This window comes from Cyprinus carpio, chromosome B10, assembly GCF_018340385.1.
Source record: "Cyprinus carpio isolate SPL01 chromosome B10, ASM1834038v1, whole genome shotgun sequence".
In the NCBI taxonomy this organism is placed as follows: Eukaryota; Metazoa; Chordata; class Actinopteri; order Cypriniformes; family Cyprinidae; genus Cyprinus; species Cyprinus carpio.
Genome location: NC_056606.1, coordinates 24,514,021 through 24,531,520, shown reverse-complemented (window position 1 = coordinate 24,531,520; position 17,500 = coordinate 24,514,021). Strand labels below are relative to the sequence as shown.

The 17,500-nt window shown below is 37.8% G+C and overlaps 1 protein-coding gene across 4 annotated transcripts in view; it reads right to left on the bottom strand.

Annotated features, from left to right (window-relative positions):
• LOC109098370 (transcriptional regulator Erg-like) overlaps positions 1 to 17,500 on the bottom strand; it is a 30,049-nt gene that overhangs the window by 491 nt on the left and 12,058 nt on the right. For 3 of the 4 annotated variants that reach the window (XM_042733348.1, XM_042733351.1, XM_042733349.1), the window contains 8 exons: positions 10,413 to 10,612; positions 7,352 to 7,479; positions 6,092 to 6,295; positions 4,472 to 4,552; positions 4,201 to 4,317; positions 4,066 to 4,122; positions 2,625 to 2,672; positions 1 to 2,369 (listed from right to left, as the gene is read on the bottom strand). The exon at positions 1 to 2,369 is cut by the window's left edge and continues 491 nt beyond it. In XM_042733348.1, the coding sequence (XP_042589282.1) occupies positions 1,849 to 2,369; positions 2,625 to 2,672; positions 4,066 to 4,122; positions 4,201 to 4,317; positions 4,472 to 4,552; positions 6,092 to 6,295; positions 7,352 to 7,479; positions 10,413 to 10,612 (1,356 nt within the window). In that variant the 3' untranslated portion in view covers positions 1 to 1,848. The remainder of the gene's footprint in view (positions 2,370 to 2,624; positions 2,673 to 4,065; positions 4,123 to 4,200; positions 4,318 to 4,471; positions 4,553 to 6,091; positions 6,296 to 7,351; positions 7,480 to 10,412; positions 10,613 to 17,500) is intronic. The other variant, XM_042733350.1, reaches the window with a different exon arrangement.

Genomic DNA, 17,500 nt, shown 5'->3' with positions numbered 1-17,500 from the left:
ATCATAGTCATAATAATTCATAATAATACAAACACTGGTATCTTTGGTACATCTGTTTCTCTCTGTAAGGCACTGGTTCATATACATGCACCTCGTCTTTAAAGGTTTGAGGTCATTAAAACATCTGAAAGATTCCAGTTTTTTTTACAAAGATGTGTCGTTTTTAAGGCAAATATCAATCTCTGATGCCACACGAACGACATAATACTGATAAATATGACAAGAGGCCTGTTCACATCAAGAACAATAACTATATTAGCATCCACACTGATGCTCGATCATCTGTTTATTACAAACACTGCGGTTTTATCACCTGTTACTTTAAATGCAGGAGTAGATTCTGATTGGCTGTTAATGTGTTTATCGTTCATCAGCTGGAAAAAATATCACTCTGAAAGTGATTCCAACAATATTGTGCATTTGTGTTGTTATTGTTTTAAAAGTATATCTTAATCATTATTGTAGGGCTGCACGATGAATCGTATTTTAATCATGATCACCATTTCAGCTTCTCCCAATTTTAAGCATAATTGTCTGCAATATTTGCCTGCTGGTTATTTATTTGATAAATAAATACATTTTTCACATTTGACATTGCCATTGTCTTGCAGTGGTAACAAGCCTTAAGGAGCATTCATGGTTGCGGTTGCCAGATGTCAAGTGTTTAAAGTGTTTAAATCCAATCAAAGTTTTCTCTGAAATCAATACATTCTCTGCCCAGTGGTTTACAAGGTTAACAAACCTAATTGCTAATTAGAATCATGTCTTTTCCACAGTTTCTGTCTAAATAGTGTTTCAGGGAGATCACTTTAACCAACAGACTTTAAAAACAACTCGTGGCAATAGTGTAAAAGTAGCCCAATTCTGCAGTAAAAAAAGTTGGCAACCCTAGTGGACTATTGTCCTTCTGCATTATTACACACTGTTGAATACTGTAAAGCTGCTTTAACACGATCTGTGTTGTTTAAAGTGCTGTATAAGTAAAGGTGACATGACTTCCATGCAAACCATGCAAGTTGATCTGTGCTTATATGAAACTGCTATAAATCTGATGAAATTAAGTAATTATATTTTTTGAGCACAATAATCGTGATTAACCGTTGAATCATTATCGTGCTGCCCTACGTTATCGTCCTTCATGTGAACGGCCACAATTCTTCATCATCTCTCATACCTCAGTCCTGTCTTCCTCTTCCTCTCTCCTTCTCTCTCTTTCTCTCAGACCTTCTGAACTCTCTCTGATATGTTTGTACAATAAGGCACACATGAACATATGTGACCCTGGACCAGTCTTAAGGGTCAGGCTTTTTTATACATCATCTGAGAGCTGAATAAATCATCTCTCCATTGATGTGTGGTTTGTTAGGAGGACAATATTTGTCTGAGATACAACTATTTGAAAATCTGGAATCTGAGGGAGCAAAAAAATCTAAATATTGAGAAAATCATCTTTAAAGTTGTTCAAATGAAGTTCTTAGCAATGCATATTACTAATCAAAAATTGAGTTTTGATATATTTACGGTAGGAGATTTACAAAATATCTTCATGGAACATGATCTTTATTAATATCCTAATGATTTTTGGCATAAAAGAGAAATGTATAATTGTGACTCATACAATGTATTGTTGTCTATTGCTACAAATATACCTGTGCTACTTATGACTGCTTTTGTGCTCCAGGGACACATATATGCAAATAAGTACTTGCTCATGCACCGGCTCTTCAACACTTTGACATTCCCGCTAAACTCCTGGATCTGCGAGCGGATCGCAGATGTTTTCTCCGGCGGTGGCGGTGGACGGTTTGCTCTCTCCAGTCTGCTGTGTTCTTGAGATGTTTGTGATATCTAGTAGTAGGAGCCCAGATGCGAGGGCATGTGCGCGGCGGGGTGTCGCGGCCCGCTGTAGATTCCCGCCGCCGCCGGAGCGTTCCAGTACGGACCCGGGCCGCTGAAGAAGCCGGATGAGGCGACGTTCATGGCCTGAGTGTGTGGAGACACGAAGCTCATCTTCTGCGGGTGCGGGTACGAGCTCATGTAGGACAGCTCGGCTGGGTACTTGTAGATGGAGGAGTCGGGCGGGTGCGGCTGCAGGGCCTGCGCGATGCCGTGGAAGTCGAACTTGTATGCGTAGCGTTTCCCGTGCACTTTGGTCATGATGTTCTTGTCGTAGTAGTAGCGCAGGGCCCGGCTCAGCTTGTCGTAGTTCATGTTGGGCTTGCTCTTCCTCTCGCCCCAGCGCCGCGCCACCTCGTCCGGATCCGTCATCTTGAACTCGCCGTTGGTTCCTTCCCACGTGATGCAGGACGAGTTGGAGCTGTCGGACAGAAGCTCCAGGAGGAACTGCCACAGCTGGATCTGACCCGAACCTGAAACACACACACACACACACACACACACACACACACACACACACACACACACACACACATCACCACTAGGGCTGTCCATTCAGGGCCAGAGTTACTAAACAGGGAAAATTAGCATTAAAATTTAACTAATAAGTATAATTGCAACTATAATGTATGAAGATTTAAGATATTATATAAATATTAACATCATAAGGTTTTGTAATGATGCTTAAAAACAATGCATGAAAAGCACTTGACGACTTTGACTCTCACCTGGATTCGCCAGCCTGCTGCTTGTCGGCCCTAAAATCTGATACGGATCTAAGAAGAAGATGACAAACAAACATGAGACACCATCCTAGTGATGCACTTCAGCTGATTCAAAGAATAATAAAGTAGTGCTGTCAAACGAATAATCGTGTATTTTGGATGCGATTAATCTAGCCTGACTTCGTCATACTCATATTCTAGGCAGAATGTGAGTCTGATACTGCTCCATTGCACTTGAATTATGGGGCGTGTCTTAACCGAACCAGTAAAAAAAAAAACCTCTGCACTCAATTGGATAGACCTACAACCAATCAGAACAACGCAGTAAGTGACGTATGTTGAGCAACGCATAGTTGTCAATAGAATTCAACTGCACGCACGCACGCTGGAACTGGAAGAAGTAGGAAAGTAATGAGTGTAAACGATCTTTGCCGCTGTTGTAAAAAGAATTTAAGAACTCGCGGAGTACTTATAAGCACGAATAACATTTTTGAGAGAAACACAAAAGGTGCATGTATATACGAACAAGTTCTCTGTTTAGGATTAGATCTCGACAATAATGAAAATAAATCTTATCGCATTTGTCGGCCCTGTCTGAACTTTATTACACGGTTGCAACGCGACTTGACTAACTTTAAAAAATGGAAACACGACGAAAAAGACAAGGCTGAAGAAGCGTGTTCATCTGAGGCTTCAGAGAAAAGAGATCGTGAGCCTACCTTCCAAGACGCCCTATCTTACGTAACCGCAGATAGCCTGTCCATCATCGATTAAAGCCCAACCTGGCAATTTGATTGGCTCGGCCTTCTGGGAGCCGAGCATAATTACTCTTCAATGGATCGAGTCCAGACCGAACTTCCCGTCCAAAAAATGTTGTGGGCGGGGTTCGGGCTGGCACCCAGGCTACGATTAATCACTTGACAGCACTAAAATAAAGACTTGATATGATCCCTCGCTCTCTCTGAACTCAAATCTTCATACAGATTTATGATTTTGCGTGGTACTGCGATCACAAAGAACTGGACGGCAGTTCTAGGTACAACACAAATCAGAAGAAATCTGTATTGTTTATGAGCTTGCATAATTCACTATTTAGCATGAAAAACATGCATGGATGAGGAAAAAAAGTGTGGGATGTGCATTATGTTAAAAAGAGTTATTAAACAAAATAAGCTACATTTACATTTATTAGTTTAGCAGATGTTTTTATCCAAAGCGACTTTGAAAAAATTCATAGTGATTATGAATGTGACGGTAGACAATCAGATGTGTATTAATACATTTCTCATTTTCATTTAGTTTGACTTGATGTACTAAAAGAACAAACTAAACTAAATTATTAAAACTATACAGACAAAAATGCTAATAAGAATGACAAAAGCACTAAATTAAAATGGAAACAGAATATGAAACAGAAGTCAGTGTTTGTGAGTGCAGCTCTCACCTAACGGAGCTCTCTGCTCTTGGGTTTTGCTCAAGATGGCAGCAGGACTCTGAGGAACTAATGAACACACACACGTTCAGGTTAATCGTGAGCCTCAGCGGCGTAACGTGTGCAGCACATGGGCTTCTGACTGACCTTTAGCTGCAGACGCCGGCTGAGTCCATCCAGAGCGCCGGCCGTGGAAACTCACGTCTGCTCTGCTGGCGTCTGGAGGGAAGACGGAGGCGTTTGGGAAGATGAAGCTGGCTCCTCCTGAGACACAGATCAGCGAGAGCCATGTCTGACAGTCTGATCTCATTCAGCATCAGCAGCACATGCAGAAGAGCTGGGGAACCGCATGCACTTCAGACAGAGTGTGTGTAAGCAGTGTGGGCGGAGTCAGGGGCGGGGCCACAGGGCTGCTTACCTGTATTGCGAGCATGCATTAACCGCGGGGAGTTTTGCAAGGCTTTGTCAACATCATCTGAAGTCAAGTGAGGAAGTGGAGCTGAGAAACAAAACATCCATGACACGTGAAAAATAAAAAGAGAATCAAACAACTCGACAAACATCCTGTGACACGATGCTGACTGAAAGAGAGACAGATGAAGACGGAAGGGTGGATGCATGCTGTGTGTGCACGTGTGTGTGTGTGTGTGTGACGGCAGACAGTCTCTCTCTCATCTCATGCATATCTAAGAACTCTGATCTCCTCTTCATGTTTCACCCCAAAATCATCAACAAGAAATCAATTATGATATTTGACATTCAAACCATGAAGATGTTTTGGATTGTGACACATTTATATCAAACTCTAGTTACTGTAATGCACAGAAATCTCATTCGCATCACTGCCATGTCATGCTTATTTAAATCAGTTCAACGCTGAAATAATCTAAACACTGTACGTGATACAGTACGAACTGAAGCTGAATGTGCTTCTGTTTCAATAATGTCACAATGCAAAACATTTCTTAAGATTTCATCCAAAATATAATTTATTAAGTTGTCTTGAAAAAAAGAAATGTATATTTGTAGCAATAGACAACAATACATTGTATTGGTCAAAATTATCCATTTTTCTTTTATGTCAAAAATCATTAGGATATTAAGTAAAGATCATGTTCCATGAAGATATTTTGTAAATTTCCTACCATAAATATATCAAAACTTATTTTTGATAAGTAATATGCATTGCTAAGAACTTCATTTGAACAACTTTAAAGATGATTTTCTCAATATTTAGATTTTTTTGCTCCCTCAGATTCCAGATTTTCAAATAGTTGTATCTCAGACAAATATTGTCCTCCTAACAAACCACACATCAATGGAGAGATTATTTATTCAGCTTTCAGATGATGCATAAACCTCAATTTCAGTAAACTGACCGTTATGACTGGTTTTGTGGTCCATGGTCACAAATATCTTTAAAAAAGGAAATTAAAATACAACCTTATTTTATATAATTATAAAATAAAAAATATTTTTCTCATTTGATTTCAGGGGGGAGCATGACCTGAACAGATATAAAAGATTCGCACAGCTATAACATGGCATGCTGTGCGTTATCCTGATTATACCATGATCATTTGCAAGCATTGGCAAGTTAAAGCTGTTAATGATGTTTGCAGCACAATATTTGTGTAAAAGTTAAGGCATTCTACCCGCTTCAAATCAGACACAGAGATGAAATAGTGCAGTGAGATCACATTTATTTGAATTAATTATCAATCGAGAGAGAAAGAGTGAGATGACAGCTGTGTGTGAATTACAAGTTTTTGTGCTTCTTAATGTTTCTGTGTGCGCAGCGCCGTCTCCGATCTCGCTCTCTCAATAAAAGCAGTGCATTAATATTCAACAGTGATTAAACTGACAGTGAACTACCTGTGCATTAAACGGTTTTAGTGCATACCTGCCAGCCAATCAGAATCCAGTATTCAGACAGACAATGGTAGAAGAATTATTAATGCATGTTACTGCATGTTGAATGTGCAGTGAGTCACGTGACTGTGAGCGTTATGAAGCAATGATGCAGACACACACTCACTCTCTCTGAGGTAGTGCAGGTGAGACAGCAGGATGTCGGCCGTGTAGCTGCTGGTCAGACGCTGGACGTCGTCTTTGCTCATCTTGCAGAGCTCCTTCCCGTCGATGCTGTGGAAGAGAGACAGGTCCACCTCGGGAAGCGCATACTCCTTCACGGCCCACTCCAGCCACTGACGCACGTGATCCACCGACCACAGGCTCGGATCTGCAGACAGCACTCGCTTTACACTCGCTGCTACTGCTACTGACTGTTCAGACGCGCACTACACTTCAGCGCCAGGCACGAGTCAAACGAGCTTCAGTAGAGCAACAGAGAACTGCGTTCAGATGAGAGGTTGTCAGGTCATATGTCAGTAAAAACTCAATTTCCTGTCACCTGTTTGTACTGGGCTCGTAGCGCCTGTGCGCTGTATATAATTTCATATTAAAGCACAATAATATATAAAAGGTTATGAGACGATATGTGTCAGATCCTCGTCATGTTGAGCAGCGGCAGCTCTTAAAGTAATAGCAGCCAAACAGCATAATAACCAGCTGCTGTGATGTCTGTTCATCAAAGAACAAAACAAAAAGAGGAAATCAATAACTTAGCTTTAGTGATTCATATATATTTAATTTACAGTTTAGTTTTATTAAATTTCTGTATATTTCTTACTTGCTGCAGGCCACAGGTAAATATAACATTTATTATAATGGGTTTATGTGAAGACTGTTGTATTTATTTCATAAGGACATGTGTAGTATTGGTATCAGTGACACTCACCTTTAGTCATAAAAAAGATGCCACTAAACAATAATTAAAATATATACTGTCTTTATGTTGTTTCTACATTAATTCAAAGATTGCATGTGAAATTATTGCAATATAAAAGTATATTTAAAAACTTTAATGTAAGTTGAAAATAATTGCAATTAATCGTCATTAATTTCAGTAAAATATGTGTGAATAATTAGTTAATTTTTTTAATTTACTGTCTTTGGTTTGACTTTCTTTTGAAAGTAATTCACACAGGTTGATTTAATTCTAATTCCAGTTCATACTGTACTTTACTCATAAATCTAGTTGACAGATAAAAGCACTGACTAATGAATGTGTGTAAGCACACGCGTCTATTGTCCTGCCGCATGAGCGGGAAAACAGGATGTTGTTTGTGAGCATCAGCAGCTCAGTTACAGAGTTACAGAGAATCTCTGACTGGAGGCATGAAGCACACGCAGCTGTCTGTCGTCATCAGTGATGAGACACAAACACAAGAGTCACCTGCAGGGACGATCACTCTGCGCTCGCTGCTGGTCATGTTGGGCGGCGCGTGCTTGTCCTCCATAAAGCTGCTGTACATCACTGGAGAAACCTTCCCCTTCACCGCAGCACACACATCAGGAGAGGCCCTGCACACACACACACACACACACACACACACACACACACACACACACACACACACACACACACACACACACACACACAGACACAGACACACACACACACACAGACACAGACACACACACATACACAGACAGACACACACACGTTTGTTTCTGTGAATTGTGGGGACTTTCCAAAAGATTTCTATTTCAAATAAATGCTGTTCTTCTGAACTTTCTATTCATCTGTGAATCCTGAAAAATAAAATGTATCACAGTTTTCACAAAAATATTGTGAAGCACAACTGTTTTCAACATTGATAATAGATCAGAAATGTTTCTCGAGCAGTAAATCATCATATTAGAATGATTTCTGAAGATCATGTGACACTGAAGACTGGAGTAATGATGCTGAAAATACAGCTGTGCATCACAGAAATAAATTACACTTTAACACATATTCACATAGAAAACAGTTATTTTAGATTCTAATAATAGTTTACGATATTTACTGTATTTTTGATCTAATAAATGCAGTCTTGGTGAGCAGAAGAGACTTTCAAACACATCTTACTGACCCCAAACTGAGTGTTTGTTACACTGTTCAGCCTGATTGAACTGAAACAAAAACAGAAAGTGAACACTGGAGGAGCGTCAGCGGATGATGCTAACACTCAATCTGTCCAGAGCACTTCTTCACTCTTCTTCACGAGGACACAGATGTGAGGGATTCTGCTGGAATGTGCCATCAAACTCCACATCAACAGCCCAGAGGCTTCAGACGCGTTCGCTCATGTGTCGACCAACTGTTGGGCTCGTGGAGATGGAAAGAGCTGCTAAACTCGCACGCATCGATAAAACACAGCCAGCGCTGCTGATGCAGGAGCAACGACAGCAGAGAAGCTCAGACACTGATCTGATCACTGATTCCTGCAGCTCCAGCTTGTTTTACAGTACCTTCATCAGCTGTGAGTCACTTCAACAGGGTTATCATCACTAACACTACACAACACACAAATATCTTCCTTACCTGAAATAAAATAAATACTAAACAAAACCACAAAGAATACTAGATGAAACAAACATAAAAAAAAACTATAATACTAAAACTTTAATTTAATTAAAATGGACACAAAAAGTATATAAAAAATAATATAGTATCTTAACAATACTAACAAATGTTATCTGAAAAAATAAAAATATTCAAATAAAATTTAAATAAAATTAAGAAAAACTATATAGACATTCAAAACCAAAAAAACTATATAAAATTAAAACAGAAAATATAAAAGCTAAATCAAAATATATATGAAAACTTTAACAGTATCTCAATGATACTAATAAACATTATCGTAAATAAAAAACTTATTGCAGAAAGTTGCCAAAGCAACATTTCATTTTCAACATTTTCATTTTGATCTTTTAAAATGACTAAAACTGAAATTAAATTAATAAAAGCTATATATACATATATATATAAAAAAAAAACTAATAAAAAAGTGACAAAAACACCAAAAACTCCTAAATGTTTAACTAGAATTAAAAAAAGGAAGCAGAAATTTAAAAAAAAAATATATATATAAATAAATTCCAAATAATAAAAACTATAACAGTATCTCAATGTCACTAAAACAGCACCGTCTCTGATGTCTGCCTTACTCCTGTTTGTTGAGAAAACTGAAGGTGGTTTCCATCTGGTGAGGAACACATTATGATGATCAATGACTGTTCTGGGCAGAAGATCACTGGATCATCATCTTTCCACCGAATCAATCTGAGAGTCTGATAGTGGAGAGACGGCACAGAGCCACATGTCCTGACGGCTTCAGAGAAACACCGCAGACGGGATCCAGAGCCGCTTCTGTGTGTCTGTCTAAACCAGAGCTTTTTCAAAGCATGCTGTACATAAGATGAAAATCTATATTTGATTATCATAAAAATATTTTCTGAGCCATTTTTTTTCTAAATTGACAGAGATCAGATATCATGCTGCGTGCACAAAGAAGCATTCAGGAGCTCAGAAAATTGTCTATCTGCTAATCTTCAACATGTTTTACATTAAACAATACTTTTGGATTTAACTATTTTTAGAGTTCACCATGAATAAAATGCTGTTTTATAAGAAGAGTCACTGACTTTTTGCAACAGGTGGGATTCAGCTTACGGCATTCCTCATTCATTCCTACGGGATCCGTAAACAGATTGCTGCACAACTCTGAGTGAAATTCAGTGATGTCAAGGCTGTAATGCGTTTGGTTATTAACTCTTTCCCTGCCAAACACTGAATTTTCCATGTTTTCACTGTTATACACTAGGGGGCGCTGTTACACATCTCCTGAATGAGTCTAGAATCACTCGATCAAAAACACAGACCATGAAGACACAGAAGCGAGCATCTCATATGGAAGCATATACATATGAAAAATAATGTGATCATCAACACTAACGGCGTATAAATGAAAACAGCCTGATGCTAGCGAGTGAAGTGTGGATCCAGAAAGTGTTAAAGGACTGTGAAGCTTTGGGAGACATTACTGCAGCTTTACTTTGATAATATCACTGAATATGATCCAGATGTAGTGTTTGATACAAATGTGATTTTCTCAGCTTTTTGCTCTTTTTATGAAACCTACCTACATACAAGTGTTGATAAAAAACAATGCTTGAAGCTGGAATAAAACTGTTTTTTTTTTTTTTTTTTTTTTTTTAATGTAGAGAGTCATATCTTTATTTTGATGCATTGCAAGTTCAAATATTCATACAACAAAATATTCTGGGGGCCATGAGATTTTAGTGAAAATCAGCAAAAACGCTGGCGGTGGCTGGCAACCTTTTCCAAACCCGCTGGCAGGGAAAGAGTTAAGTCACATGTGATCCAGCTTTCTCCAATAGTAAGACAATCTCTGATTATTCCTCTGTGTGACCCCTGGTTTAAACTCTCTGGAGGTGTGTCTCACCTGGATCCCGCGCCGCACTCCAGCTTGACAGTGATGCGTCCGGGGGGCGGAGCCAGCCAGTCCTGCTGATGCACTCTGGGACTGAGTTTGCTCGGGCCGTATTCACCGGTGGTGGACGCTGTCATGTCCGTCTTAAACTGAGACGCTCCGTACGAACACTCGAATAAAGACTGATCCTCACTCACCACCGACAGCGCCTCCTACAGGACACACACACAGAGAGAGTTTGTGTTTCTGAGCTGAGAGTTTGTACAATTACTGTCAAAATGAACAAAAATGCAAGCCTTGGTTATATCCATCAGTAGTTGATTGGATGTTGAGATGTGGGCGTGGCTGTCAAAAATGGAGGCGAGTCTTAAATGTGAGCTTGTAGTGGATTACAGCCAATGTTGGGTTAATTTCTCCAAAAAAGTAATTAATTACCAGTTACTAATTACATCTTCAACAGTGTAATTAGATTACTGTACAAATTACTCTCTTAAAAAAGTATTTAATATTAATTAAATACTTTTTTAAGAGAGTAATTTGTGAATGCTGATGTTAAACTCACTATTGTATCGTGTATAAATGTTCTACAGTCTATACACAGCATTAAGTTACATTTCATAAAATTAACTGTAATTAAATCACGGAAAAAGAGTAATCCCTTATTTTACTTTTTCAAGGAAAAGTAATTCAATTAAAGTATTAATTACTAAGTAACTAGTTACATCCAACACTGATTATAGGAAAGGGGCAAGATTTACACAAACCACTATGAATGATTGGACAACACTAGCATACATCACTGGAGAGAAGACTGATGCTTGACTGCATTGACATTTTTTTCATTAAACATTAAACAAGATCAAAAAAAGAAAGATGTGCATATATGAATCAATCACATTAAGATCTATAACATGCATTTAGAAAAAACTGTTCATTTAATGGCAGAGTCGGAGCAGAACTCCTGTCAGACAACATCTCCAGGACGCTACGATCCATATGACAAGTAAGCCAATTCTCAAATAACTGCTATGATGGCTTTTGTTCTACCTGTTAAATGATAGAAGTACTTGCACTGTGCAATCTATGAAGACTGTGTCTGTTCCCCGATTAGTGAGGTCAAAATATAAATTTAATGTAGGATCTAGAAAAAGTCTAATCGGGATTAAACCAGAAAAATGTAAAATAACTGAACAAAAACAATTTCTAAAGTTTGGGCTCATAAACATTAGATCACTCACACCAAAAGCACTTATTGTAAATGAAATGATCACAGATAATAGTTTTGATGTACTCTGCTTGACTGAAACCTGGCTAAAACCAAATGATTATATTGGTCTAAATGAGTCTACTCCACCAAACTACTGTTATAAACATGAGCTTCTTATTAAAAAACCACAACTAGATCCTTGTGAACTTGCAAATTACAGACCCATTTCAAATCTTCCATTTATGCCCAAAATTTTTGAAAAAGTTGTGTCTGCTCAATTGTGCTCCTACCTGCAAAAAAATGATCTCTATGAAGAATTTCAGTCGGGTTTCAGGACCCATCATAGCACAGAAACTGCACTTGTTAAAATTACAAATGACTTGCTTCTTGCGTCAGATCAAGGCTGCATCTCATTGCTAGTTTTACTTGATCTTAGTGCTGCGTTCGACACCATAGATCACGACATACTCATAGATAGATTACAAAACTATACAGGTATCCAAGGGCAAGGCTTTAAGATGGTTTAGATCCTACCTGTCCGATCGCTACCACTTTGTTTATCTAAATGGGGAGTCATCTCATTTATCACCAGTAAAATATGGAGTGCCTCAAGGATCTGTCCTAGGTCCTCTGCTATTTTCAATATACATGTTGCCCCTTGGTAATATCATTAGAAAATACGGGATTAGTTTCCATTGTTATGCTGATGATACTCAACTATATATCTCAACAAGACCAGGTGAAACTTCTGAATGATCTAAGCTGACAGAGTGTGTTAAAAATGTAAAAGATTGGATGACCAATAATTTTTCTCCTATTAAATTAAGATAAGACAGTGATATTACTTATTGGACCAGAAAACATTACACAGAATCTCTTGGATTACCATTTGTAACTAGACGGATGTACTGTTTACTTCCTCTACTGTCAAAAATCTGGGTGTTATATTAGACAGTAACTTGTCTTTTGAAAATCATATTTCCCATGTTACAAGAACAGCATTCTTCCATCTTAGAAACATTGCCAAGCTACGAAACATGTTACCTGTTCCTGATGCAGAAAAGCTAGTTTGTGTGTTCATGACCTCTAGACTGGACTATTGTAATGCACTGCTAGATGCTTGTCCTGCATCCTCAATAAACAAGCTACAGGTAGTCCAAAATGCAGCGGCTAGAGTACTTACCAGGTCAAGAAAATATGATCATATTATCCCAATACTACAGTCTCTGCACTGGCTACCTATTAAGTTCTGTATCAGTTACAAAATATTATTACTTACTTATAAGGCCCTTAATGGCTTAGCTCCTGTGTACCTAACTAGTCTTTTACCACGCTACAACCCATCACACTCCCTAAGGTCACAAAACGCTGGACTTTTGATAGTACCTAGGATAGCAAAGTCCACTAAAGGAGGTAGAGCTTTTTCTCGCATTTGGCTCCCAAACTCTGGAATAGCCTTCCTGATAATGTTCGGGGTTCAGACACACTCTCTCTGTTTAAATCTAGATTTAAAAACACACCTCTTTGGCCAAGCATTCAAATAATGCATCTCATAATCTTGTACTGCAGTTATATCTGATCAAATGCGCATTATTATTCTTTAGCTGGGGTTAAACTAATTGATTTTACTTGGTTGGAACAGCAGCTATGCAATTATGTAATTATGTCTCTATTTATCAAAGATAGAAATACACACTTTTAACTGTATGTCTTTAAATGTGACATATCTGCCACATTATTAACCCTGTAAAGCCTGACATGAAATAATCACCATAAATGTCTTTTTGAAATGGAACCTTTTGCTGAAACACTTTAAATAAAATATTTAAAGAAAAGTTTGCATATGTGTTTCTATCATATTTGCTCCATCAGGCTTTTCTGGCTCATATAGTCTGATACAGTGAGAATATGAAGAAAAAACAGACTAAAACTGAGCAAAAATATGAATTTGCTGCAGATGCTGATATTTATTATATGATGAACTCTGCTGCTTGTAAATCAATGAGATCTTTATAACAGTACAGTAGATACTGATTTAAAATGATGTAAATATGAGTCTGTGCTCTATATCTGCAGTAATGTGTCTCAGTGAGATGAGATGTAAATGATCCAAACATATAATGCAGTGATTGAGAGATGAAGAAATAAAGGCTCCTCAGAAGATGTGAGATGTTCTGGAGGCTTGTGAAGATTATTCCTCCGCTGAGGAACAGTGAAAGTAAAGCTTCTGGAAACAAACGCTCCTCAAAAGATCCTGAGGATCAGATTTGAGACTCTAAAACATGATTGATGGAGAATCAAGTAAAGCTGAGCTGCTTCAGTCCAGTAAGAGTTCATCTGGAGATATTACTGCAGTTATTCTGACCTTTACTTGATCAAAATCACTAATCACAAGATTTGACACCAGAAGCAGCAGCTGAAGCAATTACATTAAAAGTGTAGCTTTGACTGGATAAAACACTCTAAACTATCAATCAGAGACAGAAGACATGAGGAGATTGATCATGTTAATCATTTAGAGACCTTTGAAATTCATGAAACAGTAGCTTTATAGGGTTAAACTCTACAGCTGAATTCAAACACAGAAACAGGGAGACTATCATTAGGACAGAGAGCGCAGCTCTGGGATCAGCAGGAGGAAAAGGAAATGATGTCGGAAACCAGATGAATCTGCGGGCCGCTGATAACGGAGCTGTGAAGCCCATTAGTGAGCGAACTGGTCAAATCAACCTTAACCTGAGAGAGAAACACACACTCCACCAACACACATTCAACATCAGCTTCATCAAGATAACACTCTCAGAGCTCCTGCGTTCCATCAGACATGAACTTATTAAACACACCAATAACACACACAATACCCGCCCACCACACACACTCAGCCAATCAGAGGGAAGCACTGCAGTGATTGATAGTCTGCACACCTCTGCCAAAGAACACCAGCGATAAACACAGAAAAGTGAACGAAAGAGACGTTCTAGAGAATGAAAGCAGACTTGTATGGGTTAACGTGAAGCTCAACAAGCGATGGGTCATTCACACATGCAGCCACAGACAGGAAGTGCTCTGCCACCATTTCCTGCATTCCTGACAGCACGGGATAACAGGGGCTGAGAATGGAAAAGAGGAAAAAGCTCATCCGTCTGCATTCGTGAGGGCCTCTAATGGAGCGAGGAAGACGCCCATCGTTAACGCCGCGGGAGCGACACGACATTAACCTCAGAGCAACGCAAATACAACGCTCCACCCTCTGCAGAGACGAAGAGTGCGATTGTTCACGATGTTCAAAGAGTTTGAACTCGCAACCGATAATGAGAGTTTGCAGCTGGGTTATCATAGTTAACTACAACAAGTCTGAAACCATAAAAAATATTATATACCACAATATTATATACACTGCAAATAAAACGATTCTCTTACTTTTTGCAAAACACAACACACAATTCTCTGTGTAACACACACATCTAACAGGAAGTATCTTGACTTCCTTTTTCAAACACAAGTGATCAGAAAGCCACAGTAGTTCATCAGTAACTACACAAGCTAACTACTACTAACCCTGACTACCAGTGTTTCTTTACTGTTCACAACCACTAATGCTTACAGGAAAAAAAGTTTGCTTTCAATCTTGCTTTCGTGTTTACTGTGAATTTTTCCAACATCTCTCTTACTTTCAATCTTGTGCAGAAATGTTCACAGGAGCTCATGAAAGAAGAGCTTTAGGTTTTGAATAACTGCGTGCATATGATATATCCAAAAACAGAATATTATGGCAAAGGTGTTTGGAAGGTAAGACCAATGTTTGCTATTTTGAATGCAGTGCTTCATTTTGCAAAAGATGTGAGGCGTTTTGCATGTTGTGTGCAATTCTTTGATTTGTGTGTATTGTTAAAAATAAAAAAGCAGTTGAAAAAAACTTGATGCTTGATACATGATGCTTAACTAAAACTAAAATAAAAATGAATGCAAAATTATATAGACATACATAGATAAAAAAAAATACTAAAACATTAACTAAAATGAACATGAAAGCAGAAAAAAATAAAATCTAAATCAGAATACTAACAAAAATTATAGTATCTCGATACTAAAAATATCGCTGGTTAGGGGCGGGACTATCTGCTTGACTGACAGACGGCAGGAGAGTTTAGGAAACCTGTTCGAACTCAGTCATTATTTCTGTGAGGAATGACTTGATAAATGTTCTGAATGAATCGGTATAATATTATAAGTGTGATGGGTTACAGTGTTCACTGTATGTGAACCGACAGAAGTGTCTGTTGTTTAGACTTTCTAATAAAAGCTGAACGAAACATGAAGAGAAGCAGAGATCAGCATCTGATGAGTTACACATTCACAGCACATCTGTGCGAATCATCTCTCCACGGACTCCATGTTCAAACATCTCTACAGTCAAACACGCGTGTTTACATGCATGACCCGGTGGATCTTAAAGAGACACTCCTCCATGTAACGATCCATCTGTCATCTTTTACTCTCCTCGTGATGTCTCAAACCTGTGCGACTTTTCTTCTTCAGTGGAACAATAGAAATAAAAATGAAGAACATCAGGAACCAAAAAAAATTTGAGCAAAACTGACTTTAAACAAAATCAAAATATCTTCTTTTTTGCATTAAATACTGACACAATGATCATTTTCGGATCAAATATAATTTAGAGATCCTTACAGAAACCTTCATGTCTGTGTGTTATAAACTTTAGAAACACTTCACTGACAAACTGAACTGATAGCATTTGTAGTGATGCATAAAAAAACTATTCCTGACAAAAAGTAATTTATTGCTTTTCATTATTTGACTGACTCTTGAATGGCAGTGTATTATGGTATGAAAACTAAAGTGTGTGAAAACTATTCTTGACAAAATGAAGCATCACAGATCAGCTTTAATCAGAAGAACAGTCTCAGCACTTCATTCAGCAGATGCTTTTATCCGCATGAGAAACGATAAAGCATTGTGAACCAAAGCTGAATTGAAGCAGACGCAAAATAAATAAAGTGAAGTAAACTTTAAACTCTACAATTATAAATCACGGATTCTTGAGTTGCGGATCAAACTGGTGCAAAATTGAAAAATAAGTCCTTGTACTCAGACAAATGAAACTACATTTCTGTATCTTATGTGTACTAAGCTACTGAGCTATGATTTGATTCAAACTCCAAACTTTAATCTTTTTAATCAAAATGTGCTTTTTACCTTGGACTGTGTAATATAATTTCAACTTTATCTTTAACAGCAATTTAGATGTTTTTAACATTCCAAAACATTCTCATGTTAGCAGACATTACACTTTCACATGTGACCAACAATTCCTCAAAAAATATAAAACATCAAGGAAATATTATCAAAATATTCATCTGACGGTGGTGACGAAAACCTGAATTTGTAGTAATTTTAACTATGTAATACACTGAATAAATTAGTTACCGTATTAAAACAAAGAGTGAGTATGTTATTGGAACACAAATAATACATTTTCTCTCTGCTGTTGTGGTAACACAGTAACTTTTAAAAACAGTTATATGAACAAATAAAACAATTAGTTGTTTACCTCTATCCATTTACATTCACTGGGATCTCAATATTCACATTTAAACATCTTAACAAATGATCCAAAATGACCAGAGCACATATGATCAGAATATAAATGAACTGTATTCTATAAAAAATTCTATAAAATATATTCATTTTTAAAGCGATAGCAGTTACAATTGCTGGACATGTTTTGTCCCATATCTCAAGAATCAGTTAAAAAACAAAAACAAATGACATTTCAGCAAACACTAAAACTAGTCCAACTAACTAGCAGTTAACCAGTATAACTTTTCGTTCTCAAATCTGACCATTCTATGTTTAATGCAACTGAATAAAA